Source organism: Pelophylax lessonae (assembly GCF_965119305.1).
Source record: "Pelophylax lessonae genome assembly, chromosome: 6".
Taxonomy (NCBI): Eukaryota; Metazoa; Chordata; class Amphibia; order Anura; family Ranidae; genus Pelophylax; species Pelophylax lessonae.
This window is the reverse complement of record NC_138773.1, coordinates 251,340,716-251,353,896: the sequence shown is the minus strand read 5'-3', so window position 1 is coordinate 251,353,896 and position 13,181 is coordinate 251,340,716. Positions and strand designations below refer to the sequence as shown.

The following is a 13,181-nucleotide window of genomic DNA, read 5'->3' as shown; positions in this document are numbered from 1 at the left end:
TTTCTGACAAGTGGCACATCCAAACAGTGGGACATTTTGAAAGCGCTTGTTTCTGGTTCAGAATGTAGAAATGTTTTTTATTTTGTGGTTTTTTTTTTTTTGGGAATATGGAATGTATTATTTACAGTTGGGTTAGCCCCCGTTCACACTGGGGCGACCTGTGAGGCGACCTGGTCGCCTCACAGGTCGCCGCAGGTCGCCTCCCATAGGGAAGCTGCGGACCCGTTCTGATAGGAGCGACACAAGTCGCTCCGACTCAGAAAAAGGGTCCGGAGCTTCTTTGGGGCGACCAGGAGGCGACCGCCATAGACTTCAATGTTACGAAGTCCGTGGCGGCCGCTCCGAGGTCGCGGCACGCTGCTCGCACCGCGACCTCGGAGGTCGTGGTGCGAAGTAGCGTCGCCCCAGTGTGAATGGGGGCTTAAAGTTGAATTTAAAAAAAAAACAGAATTTATTGCTACTATTACATAATTACTTTTCTTTGTCCCAGAGGCGTAACTAGAACTTTCAGGGCCCCGGTGCAAGGACCCATGAAGGCCTCAACCCCCCCCCCCCCGGACCCCTGGCCGGGCCCTTCCCTTCAAGCCTAGGGCTCTTCCCACTGATCCTGGGGCCCTCTCTTTACTCTCATTGCGGGGCCCTTTATTACGGTCCCGCAGTGGGACCCTTTCACAAGTTCTGCAGTGGGCCCCCTTCCTCCCATCTTGGGGCCTCCTCACAGTGGTGGAATGCCAGGGCCTGGTCGCAAGTGTGACCTTTGCGATCCTGGAAGTTCACCCACTGGTGTCAATAGTTTTTATTTTTTTGTATTTTAATTGTATTATTTTTTATCATTTTATTTAATTTTTTTACAATGTCACTGTCTATGACTCTGTCCATTCAGAAAAGGAAGGAGCTGATAAACTGGAGCATGGGGCCCGGTTGCAATTGCAACCCCTGCAACCCCTGTAGTTACGCCCCTGCTTTGTCCATAAATGGCAAAGGATCAGATTAAATTTTTAGGAGGCCTTGATCACAAGACTGACAGCACGGCATTGCATATCCTTTGGCGAGTCAAACAGACCCTTAGATACAGTATGTATTAAAATTGTGTATTTAGTGGTTTGCCTAGAGTTTACCTTTAATTTACTAAAACCATAACCAGCACTGTATGCAGTAATCTTTAGCACCAAACAAGAACATCATTTAAGCAGTTTAGAGCAAGTAAACAGACTAATAAAAGATGATATTAGGTTAGTTGACATGTTATTGCATGTAGCTTTTCTATTTTGTTATGCTTCAAGTTTGCATGAAGCTAAAGCTGGCCACAAACAATCTCTTTAAACTTTTCCAACAACATTCCGTTTATTTCCATTCTGATCTACTCTCAAACTACATATATGTTAATAAATCAAAAGATGACTCTACAATCATGTTAATAGTGTGCTTAAATTGGTTTTAAAGTCAGGTTTTTTATCTTTATGCATTAAGATAAAAAGCCTTCTGTGTGCAGCAGCTCACTTCAGCCCCCCTAATACGTACCTGAACCCCCTCTATATCCAGCGATGTCCACGAGTGTCTCAGCCGTCTGGGACTCTCTCCTGATTGGCTGAGACACAGCAGTGGTGCCGTTGGCTCCCGCTGCTGTCAATCAAACTCAGTTAGTCAAATCAGGGGAGAGGGGACGGGGCCGAACGGCAGCTCCGTGTCTGAATGGATACACAGAGCTGCAGCTCGGCTCGGGTGCCCCCATAGCAAGCTACTTGCTGTGGGGGCACTCAACAGGAGGAAGGGGCCAGGAGCAGGAATGAGGGACCCGAGAGGAGGAGGATCCGGTCTGCCCTGTGCAAAACCACTACACAGGGCAGGTAAGTAGTAGAACATGTTTGTTATTTTAATAGAAAAAAAATGAGACTTTAATATCAATTTAAGCTGTGGAATACTTTTCTACATGCAGTAGCAATGGCACAAACAACAATGGATTTATCTGCAGCTCATACTACATATTTATTATAGATATTTATATAGCACTGTCAATTTAGGCAACACTTTACATACTGTACATTAACATCATTCCCTGCCCTCAGGGAGCTTACAATCTAATGTCCCTACCTACATACACATACGGTACCAGGGCCAGTTTAGACAGCAGCCAATTAACCTACTAGCATGTCTATGGAGTGAGGAGAACCTGGAGGTAACACATGCAAGCACAGGGAGAAGATATTTGGGTCTAGATTAGTGATCTCCAAACTGCGGGCCATGGACCGAATGTGGCCCTTTGCTTGCATTTATCTGGCCCTTAAGGCACTATTCCTCCCACTGACACCAACAGGGAGGTAACATTCCTTCCACTGACACCAACAGTGGGGAACCATTCCCCTTACTGACACCAACAATGGGGCATTTTTCCTTCCACTGACACCAATGTTGGGACACTATTCCTTACACTGACACCAGCAATAGGGCACTATTCCTCCCACTGAAACCAGCAATGGAGCATAAATCCTCCCACTAATATAAACAGGCACTATTCCACCCACTAATACTAATAATGGGGCACTATTCCTCCTACTGACTACAGGCACTACGTCATTTTTTAGGCTGCGCCATTTTCTACTTCCAGTGGCCACTCCGGCCCCCTAATGTCTGAAGGACGGTAAACCAGCCCTTTGTTTAGAAAGTTTGGAGAACCATGATCTAGATCAATGTTTCTCAAGCTTTTTTCAGTCAAGGCACCCTTTAAAATTATGGACAGTCTCGAGGCGCCTCATTGTAAAATGTAAAAAAACTGTTCATATAGATTAGCTAAATGCAGCAACATCCACACGTAGGACACCAAACTTAGAGGTGATTTATTATTCCAAAGCAAATTCCACTTTTGCACACTGGTACTAACTAGTATTCCAATGTTTCTCTTCTCCCTCAATTTCTTTCCATCAGTCAGCTAATGTCACCCCAGTGCTGAGGGAGAGGGACGCAGGAGGGTGGAGGCAACAGACATCTTTCTTATTAACTGATGATGTCATTGGTTGTTAGGATGCCAGTGTCTAGAAAGTCGTAATGGTGCATAATGGAAACCCGTGGCTTTGTATAACTAAAAGGCAAGCTTCATCCACCTGCTGGCTTCTATAAAAAATTTGATACATTTTTAGGCATTTTGCAAAGGCACCCCTGAAGAAACCTCAAGGCACCCCAGGGTGCCTGGGCACCCTGGTTGAAAAAGGCTGATTTAGATAATTGAGCTGGCTGGCCTTTCTTTCTCCTCCTGTTTGGTAAAGTTGGCAACAGTTACAAATGAGATTTTGTTTTTCAGGAGTTTTGAGACATTACATTTCGTGGACCTCCCTCTATTTTTCTGCCGTATTAACTACATAAGTGTGTAATAAAATGGGCCTTAAATGAATGCCTATGTTGGGATTAAGCCTTGCTCTGCTTCCTTTTATTCAGCTAATAAAATATCAGAGCCTTTACTTCTGACTTAATTTCTGGCATATGTGGCATATTGACCATTTGAAGTATTGACGGTTCCAGTTACAGAAACATTAGGCAATGTTTCTTGGAAAATAGAAAAAAAACAGCTGGGACATACTACCTTTAAGTGGGCTTTGCCTGTAGGCAGTGCTGTATCTTGGCCTAGGCCAACAAGGCCCAGGCCTAGGGCAGCACATTGCAGGGGGGCAGCAAAAAAACTGCATCCCACATGAAAAAAAAACAGCCTCCACCAGGCTCCCGCACGAAAAGGGTCCCCACCAGCTTGAACTACACTCTTAGTATAGTGTCAGTCCTATGGGACAAATCAGTCTGGCATCCCCATAAAGCGGTCACACTGCTACCTGCTGGTACTGATGGGTACTAATAGGCTTCACTGATGGCCGCTGATGAGGTGGCACTGATAAGCTGCACTGATGGGAACGGATAGGCTGCATTAATGGGTACTGATAGTCTGCACTGGTGGCCACTGATCGGGCTGTACTGATGAGGCTGCACTGATGAGGCTGCACTAATGGGCAGTAATGAGGCTGCATTGATGGGCACTGATAGGGCGGCACTGATGAGGCTGGACTGATGGGCACTGATAGACTGGTTGTGGTCTGGGGTTTACAGATGACAGGGTGGGTCATAAACAGCAAGGGGTGTGGCCTTTACAGGAAGAGGTGGGTCATATTTAAATTAGGGGCTGCGCAAGTTTAGACAGGCCTAGGGCAGCACAAAACCTAAATACACCACTGCCTGTAGGGCAGGCCATAGATCAGTGATGGCGAACCTTGGCACCCCAGATGTTTTAGAACTACATTTCCCATGATGCTCATGCACTCTGCAGTGTAGTTGAGCATCATGGGAAATGTAGTTCCAAAACATCTGGGGTGCCAAGGTTCGCCATCACTGCCATAGATGATGCAATTTTCTTTCCTGCAACCATAGTCAGTGTTGATGGGGGAACCCCTCCAGTGGAACTATTGTGTTCTCTGGATAGACAATCTCTGGTGGCATTTCCCTGTGGTTCTTTCATCTATATAGAGATATAGTTGTTATCTGCAGACCAGGCTTTAAATGGTATAATCTGCCTTGATAATCAACAGAATGTGGGAACCTGATAACACAATAAAACACGCCATGCTATGACACACATAAACATGTCAGATGAATAACGATTGCAAACTTCTAATCTTAGAAGTACATCAAATAAATGTCCTTCTAAATAAATTTTTGTTTAGTCCATTTCAGAAGTACAAGGTCAATACAGAAGTTACCAGCAATAGCTCAATTTATTCAAGTAATGAAATTCTCCATCACTTAACTGTATTAGTTTCAGCCATCAACACTGGGCTGTGGCTGTGAATAGCCCTTCGTGTCCACACTCATCACATCTGTCAATGGTGTGACTGAGTCTCTGCAAGTCTATTGTATCACTCTCACATTCAATTACTAAAGATTAGAAGTGGTGACCTTACCAGCAATAAACCTCCTTCTGCTCAGAGAGAATGAACATAATATTTGTTGAAATGTTTGTAGGTCATGGTGACAATGTCATTTTTACGTCCAACGTTTCAAGCAGATTTAATATCATTATGGATTTTCAACGTTTGGAGCACGAACGTTGTATGAAAAGGAAGTGAAAGTAAACAACACCTTTTCATATTCAGAAAGTATGTAAAAGTTTGTTCTGTAGTCACTGATGTATAAAACGCACACGTCTGCAACTGGGAAATGCCTTTTTTGGCATTTAGCCTAGGGCGGTGAATTTTACCAGGCATCAATGCTTGTTTTTTTTATCTCATTACATGTATTTTCTTAAAAGCTACAAGCGTATTCCATTAAGAAAGGCGCTGGCTTCACAAAATGTGGAGATGTGGAATTGAAGGCCCAAATTGTTGTACTTTGTAGAAAGCTTCCTAAGATGGTAGCCAAATGACAGCCATAGACTCATGAGAACATTCAAATATGAAAGGGCAACCTCCGATGATTATGTCTGCTTAGAGGAAACGCGTTAGGAACGTCATTCATGCCATCTACTTCTGTATTACATGCCTAAGTTTATTGGATTCTTGTAAGTGTTTTTTTGGCTTTTATATTATAATAAAGTCTAGCGGTTTTACACTATGTCGGTCTTATCTGGCTTCCTCCATGTACAACTATGAGGGATTACGGCTTCCATTGTGATACTGTGTCTACCTTCCTGATATCCGGTGTTCCAGCCTTGTCTTGGAAGTATACAGCAATACCAGCACATATGGCCCATACAGGGCCGTCTTTAACACAGGGCAAAAGGGGCAGCTGCCCTGGGTCCAGTCATTGTTGTGGGGCCCAAAGCAGCTGCCACTTGAGCCCGCACTGCCTCTAAATAGTTAATAAGTGGTTTTGGGAGGGCCCCGAGAAAATATTTGACCATGGTCCAATCAATAATAAAGACGGCCCTGGGCCCATATACTATATAGTATCTTGGGTCCATAGTCTCTGGTGAGCGCAATTTATTGATCTTCGGTGTGGGGTCCCCTGGCACGGTTGAATATCACCTTTGTATTTGGATGCACACCTATCATCACTACTTGGAACTCTCTTTATGAACTTTTTTCAGTGGCTACACTTGATCACCACATATTTAATTTGATTATATATTGTTTATTTGATTTGTGTATTCATGTATTCACTTATGGTCACATGATATTTGTTATTTTGGTTTAGCGCTGCAATTTTCCATTTTTACACTTTATTTACAACACATGTCAGTTGATTTGCTAGCAGCTTTTCTGGTTTTATCATTCTTTTGTTAGCGCAGTTTATTTACTATTTTATTTTCAAATAAGAAAGCATTCATCTCAGCTGGTTATTCCATAAACATGAACACTTGGTTTAGCCTACCATTTATGTTTATGCCTATGTGAGAGGAGATGGGGGAGAAATCAGATGCTGCTAGTCCATCTCAGGCAACGTTATCTAACAGATGGAGCCTGCTCAATGGTAGTTTACCACAGGGCCATCTTACTGAATGGGCACGCTGGGAAGTTGCCCAGGGGCCCCACTTGCTCAGGGGGCCCCACCTGGCCGGTGACCCAGACCCAGCCAAGAATTAGTCCCAATTCCCATGTGCATCCAACCACCGAACTTAGCAGGTGGCAAGCGCCTGTTGGCCCTGTGCTGCTGTCAGGCCACTTGGGCCGTGGAGGGGAAGCCCACAACTGCAGAAATGCCTGTCTGCCTCCTCCACGGGAACAGGCACACACAGGACAGTCGAGTCTGACTACCGTCCGTGTGTGTGTGTTCACCGGACCCAGCCGCCCAACTTGGAAGCTGTCATTAGTCTGGAACTGCTGTACTAATAAATATTGCCTTATCGATAATTTTCATTTTTATTCTCGCGGGTGATTGTGTAGGCGGGCCTCAATGCACTGCATTTCCCGGGGGCCTATAATGCTCTTAAGATGGCACTGGTTTACCCCCAAAGACATTGACTGGTAGTGTTGCAGGAGATCATACATATGGGATCTTTATTTGGTTAGTCCAAAAACAGCTTCATTAGGTGCGGAAGACTGAAGAAAGGTAGACTACAAGGTTTATTGCAGTGTTCATTGCATCAAATTGCAAAAAGAGAAAAGGGAAAATAAAAAAAAAATCCCTTTTAGGCCACTGCCCTACATGTAATTTACTCCAGTCATGCAGACCCCACACTGCCCCACTGCCCAACTGTGCCAATAATCAAGCAAAATTAGGATCTGGCAACAACTGTTTAGACAATTGGATGATTTTTTTTTGTCATTGACATATAGGGGTTTATTTACTAAAACTGGAGTATGCAAAACCTGGTGCAACTCTGCATTAAGACCAATCAGCTTCCAGGTTTTTTGTCAAAGTTTTATTGAACAAGCTAAACTTAGAAGCTGATTGGCCACTATGAACAGCTGCACCAGATTATACACTCTCAAGTTTTAGTAAATCACCCCATACTGGTAAGTTATTTTCCAAGTTATCTATATTTTCTTTTTCCCACAGCAGTCAAAGCAATTCAGCTGGGTCAAAGTTATGATTGGATAGTGAAGAAGCAGCAGCTCACTGCTTAGGTTACCTCTCTGCTCTCTGATTTTGTTTCTTCCAGCCTGATTTGTTTGTTTTAAATAAGTGTGTAATACAGTAAATCTAGATTGTCATAGAGTGCTCAAAGATAGGTTATATCAGTATTAAAAAATACATTGAAGTATTTGTTAAAGAAAATGCCTGCACTGCCTATACCTGCCTACATTCAAGTTTTGTAGTCTTGAGGTTTGCCGGTCCTTTTATAGTGGTTGTAATCTCTCACATATACCCAGTGAAGTAAACAGGTAAACAGCCTTAGATGATACACAGGTCATCTCACATAGGTTTTACTTGTTTATCTGCAGCCTTCTCTTTTCTTCATCCCTTCAAAAGGGCAGAATCGTGTTCAAATCCTTCTCAATCTGTTAGTATCACAGAGGAGGAAAGGCACCCCCCCTTTCACAAAGCAATAGAACTGTGTTGTGAATAGACAAGCTTTGTGCTGTGCGCCCTCCATCCTAACACAAATTGGTCTTATGTGTCGGGAAAATTTCTCAGAAGTGGCTCATGCTGATAACAGAGGAACGAAGCACCAGAGAGAAACGATGCTTACAGCCTTTGAGAGAGATAAGTAGACACTACAGAAGTATGTGCTTTGTTCAGATTTCATGAGGTTTACAACCACTTTAATAATGATCTTTGTGCTAATGAGTATTTAGCACTGAAATCTAATCCTGCTGAAATCCAATACAGCTATTTGCTAGAAATCTAAACCAGATCTCCCCTTGCTTACAGACTGTTGGTCGGTGCACCTCGAGCAAAAGCCTTTAGCTCTCAGAAAGCGAATGTATCGGGTGGATTATTCTACTGTGATGTCACATCCACAGCTCCATGCCAAAGAGTTATGTTTGATGAAACAGGTATGTTTCTAACCTCGTATAAGTATTTCAATAAACTGCTCTCTTTTTAGGAATTTTGCGTTTTTTCACAAACATTGTGAGATTAAAAAGAATTTGTCATGATGCAACACACTTGATGGTGGGATCTGGTGAATGTAGCCAGTCCCTAGATTATATGCCATATAATAGTTCCAGGACAATGAGTAATAAGTGTAGCTCCACTGCCCATGAACAGGTGCTGCATGTAACACCAGCCAAGAAATGGCTTCTATTGGTGTCTATTTGCACTGATGTTTGCTTAGTCACAGATCTAAAAGCAAATTATTTTTTTTTTTCATTTTGGATAGGGTAAGGAAGGGTTATAACCTCTCTCATGTTTTATTTTTGTTTTGCCATCTGTGTCCTGTAGGGGAGACTTCTCTCACTTCCTGTGTCATAGCCACAACAGGAAGTGAGAGGAAATCCTTCCAAAGTGAGGGAATCCTGGGGTGTCACTAGGTTTACTAGAACTAGTGTCCCCAATTGGAATATTTCTACTCTATTATTGTTCAAGCATCAACTCAAATTTGGAATTGTCTTATTTTTTATTATATTTTAAACTGTTGATGATAAGGGCTCTTTCACATAGGCGGACTCTGCCAGCGGATCCACTTGCTCAGCGGGGGATCTGTCTGCTGATCCCTGCTGAGCAGGCGTGTGATAGGTCAGTGTCCATTCCACTGATGCAGAGTGGACACGAACAAAGCCCGCTTTCCTCTATGGGTGGTCAGGTGTAAACGGACCGTCATTTAATCCACCAGATGGATGGGGAATGGATCCCCCATCTGTCTGTTTTTAGCAGATCGAAACAGATGTCGTGGGACACAAATCTGTTGACATCTGCCACTCCATACAGTAGACTGGAGGATCCAATCTGGTCCGCCTGAAAAACTGCCAGGTAGACTTGACCAGTCCGCCCATGTGAAAGGGCCCTTACAGTAACCAGGACAAATAGAGAGGGTGAATCACCCTACTGAGGACACAGACAGCAATACAAACTGAGAGGTGTTCAAATCCACCTCCACTCCACACAAAAATTAAAAAAAGTTTTGCCTTTAGTTACAGAACAGAATTCTTCAACTGTCAATCCATTTAGCTGATTTTCCATCAAGATAGTTTGCCATATTGGAAATGATATGTTATGCTATGGGTTGGAAATAAAATGATTGTTGGCTGATGCACCTTGGTGGCAGATCTTGGGCCTGATGCACATAGTGAGCACTCCTCTGTTGTATGGATGCAAGTCTCCTGATATTATTGGTTAGCAGTTGTTTGCATAGATGAGGGAGAGGGGTGACGAATGCATGTGCTTGAAAGTCTAGAAGGGTGAGGGCTTCCAGTGCTGAGCTGTAATGTGATGTGACCAGTACTGTGAAGTGATTTTAACCAGTAGGGAGGTTCAAAAGATAGAAAAATATTTAAATATAGTTTCACCTGCCTATATATCTGGATCCGCTGACCTTTATCTTTAAAAATAACTTTTTTATTCACACTTTTTTCACCAAATGCTCAGTTTGAGCATTCAAAGTATAAGGCAAAACTTTTTTTAGTTCTAGACAGAGCGGAGGTTGTCTAGAACATCTGTCAGTTTATTTTTGCTGTCTGTGCCCCCGATAGGGGGATCTAACCTCTCTATTTGCCCAGTTTACTGTTATCATTAAAAAAAAAAAAAAAAGTAAAAGAATATCCCAAATTTTGGGTTGTCCCCAGAAAAGTAATAAAGGGGAAATCTTCAATAGGGACACTAGTCCTGGTGACCTTGAGGACCCCAAGGAATTCCCTTAATGTGCAGGGATTTCCTCTCACATCCTGTTTTGGCTATGGGACAGGATGTGAAGGGAAATGTCTACAATGGAACACAAATGGCAAAAAAATACTGGTAGGGGTTATAACCCTCCCATACGCTATCCAAAATGAAAAAACTAAGTTTTGCCCATATTTCCACTTTAGGTTTCATGTGTAGTCTGAAAGCATGACGTTGGGAAATGCACACCGTTTCTTATCTGCTCCTCAGTTATTCTCTCTAAGTTTTGTTGGGGAGATTTCCCTGTACTTCCTGTCCCTAAGTCAAAACAAGAAATAGGTGGAAATATATCCAAAGGAAGGGGAAATAGATAGCTGTCACTGGAATAAGTGTCCTTATTGGAAGATTTTCCATCACTTTCCCCTGGCAACCATAACATTTTGGATTTCTTTTTCTGTGCTTTAGAGAGGTTGAATCTCTACAGTAGGGGCACAGCTATAGAAAAGAATCTGACAGAGAGTTATACCATGCTGTATACAAAAAATATATTTTGGCTTTAGATATGCTTTAACATTTTCTTTTCTCAACTTTTAAAACCAACTTAGATCATGCATTATATGCTGTAAGAAATATTAATTTTTTTAACAGTTGACTTGCAAGTGGAGAGTAAAGAAAACCAATGGATGGGTGTCAGTGTACAGAGTCAAGGACCAGGAGGCAAAGTTGTGGTACGTGCTATCAAAACCTTTTATGTTTATTCAAAATATAAAATTATATCTTTTATTGGCTTAGTAGATAGCAAGAAGGAAAACCATGGCCTGTTTAGAAAGTTTTTAGCCTTAACCCTCTCTGCTGTTAAAAAAAAGAATTCCTTTTTCTTATTTTCTTTCTTCTCTTGATGGCTAACATGGCACAATATTCTGGTGCTTTTACTGCAAAGTGAAAAAACAGTTTTAGTACATTGTAGACCGAGCTTCCTATAATAGGAGCAGCAGGAGGGAAGAAGTCAAATATACAAAAGAATAAATAAATCAAAAGCAGGGAGATCCTTTCAATTCAAGTCAACAGGTACAGTCCCCTCTCCAGCAATCCCTCAGGGTTCAGTAATAAGGACAGTAAGGGTAGCACCGCCACCAATTCTCCTTTCAAATCTCGTGAGACTAGGAGTCATTCAAAATATTCAAAATATATCAAAAGTACTATTTTAAAATAGTCAACATTTTATAAATGTATTAAAATTAATACTTGTAAGATAGATTCAAACTATTGCAGCCTGTTACAATATGTTAATGCACTGACATTGACATGCTTTGCTTTAAGGCAGACAATTAATTATGAATGTAGTGCTTATGCACTGTAATAGACCAAAAAAGGCACATTACCTTTATTTTTTCAAAGCAGCACACCACAACTCACAACACTGCTGTGCCTTACATGTGCAGCTACTGCTTAGTGCCTTCATTCACTATGAACAACACTACAAAATGCCGTTGCCTTGCATTGCTGTAACACACCGTAAAAATGTGTTTTACCGCACATTACTGCAACACACATGTCTAAAAGTTCTAAAAGTATGCTTACTACTCCTAATAAAGGTATTTGAAAAGGTTAATGTCATTTTTTTGTATTTTTTTGAATATTTTGCTGTTCAGACATGGTTTTCAAGAGATTGATGAATAATGTAGGCTGTATATTGTGAAGCTTTTATGACTGTAATTCAGAAATAGATCACCTGGTTTTATCAACTGAAGGTGTAAATAAAGAGCCATTAGTACAGAATGTGCTGCTTTCTGTTGCCTTGGAGCACGGGCTTGCACTGCCTTGCAGCTGATGGGGAAATGGTTTGAGTGAAGCAACCTTCTGTTGTAATATATTGTATAAAGATAAAAATTCAGCAATTAAGGTGTTCTCATTAAATAACAGACATGTGCCCATCGATATGAGAGGAGAAGATTTGTGAATTCTGCCCAGGAATCTCGGGATATTACAGGACGATGCTACATGCTGAGTCAAGACCTCACTATTTCAGATGACATGGATGGAGGCGAATGGAACTTTTGTGATGGCCGTCTCAGGGGTCATGAGAAATTTGGATCCTGCCAGCAGGGTGTTGCAGCAACATTTACAAAGGATTATCATTATGTTGTGTTTGGGGCCCCAGGAACATACAACTGGAAAGGTATGGTGTTCTTTGATTTACACAAGGGACTACAACTCAGCTCCAGTCTATTGTGATACTGAGCAGGATTACATATGTATATATATATATATATATATATGGCTTTTTTTCAGCAGGAACATGGGTGAACGCAGTTCCGACACCTCCAGCACTGAATTTGTGCAATGGCAAGGCGTGCTAGAGTGTGATAGAGGATCTATTGATGCTGCCTACTGGGGATCTATTGTTGCTGGAGGGGATCTATTTTTGTGTTGCAGTCTATGGTTATAGGTTGCTGGGGGTCAATTGTTGCTGGAAGGAATCTACTGTTGATGAATGGGTCTATTGTTCCTGGATGCTGGAGAGTCTATTAGTGGTGGCTGCTGGGAGATCTGTTGTTGCTGATGGGGGTCTATTGTTTCTAGGATGGTATTTTGTTGCGGGGGTCTATTTTTGCTGTGGGTGATCTATTTTTTTTTTTTTTTTGCCAAATTCTATTCAAATTAATTAGCACTACAAAATGATACTTGTCTCTGTATTCTCTAAAAGGGTCCATACTGGGAGGTGGGTAGAGGGTGGAACCAAAAGTCAGTGGTTGGGGTTCAGTAGGGGATGGAGACACAAAGTGACTCAGAAGGGGGGAGTTCCTGCACTTATTCAATGAGGAAAAAAAAGCCCTGTATGTATATAGTTGTATAGTTTTTGTTATATTCCTCCTATATTGAATTGTATTGTAACTGTACTGTCTGCCCTCGTGTTGTAAAGCGCTGTACAAACTGTTGGCGCTGTATAAATCCTATATAATAATAATAATAGTACGTGTGTATGTACAGTTACTTTACAAACTATT

General features: G+C 42.0%; 1 protein-coding gene across 2 annotated transcripts in view; it reads left to right on the top strand.

Moving 5' to 3' along the window:
* ITGA6 (integrin subunit alpha 6) overlaps nucleotides 1-13,181 on the top strand; it is a 144,172-nt gene that overhangs the window by 63,992 nt on the left and 66,999 nt on the right. For both annotated transcript variants that reach the window (XM_082260297.1, XM_082260298.1), the window contains exons 2-4: nucleotides 8,287-8,411; nucleotides 10,822-10,901; nucleotides 12,097-12,352. In XM_082260297.1, the coding sequence (XP_082116423.1) occupies nucleotides 8,287-8,411; nucleotides 10,822-10,901; nucleotides 12,097-12,352 (461 nt within the window). The remainder of the gene's footprint in view (nucleotides 1-8,286; nucleotides 8,412-10,821; nucleotides 10,902-12,096; nucleotides 12,353-13,181) is intronic.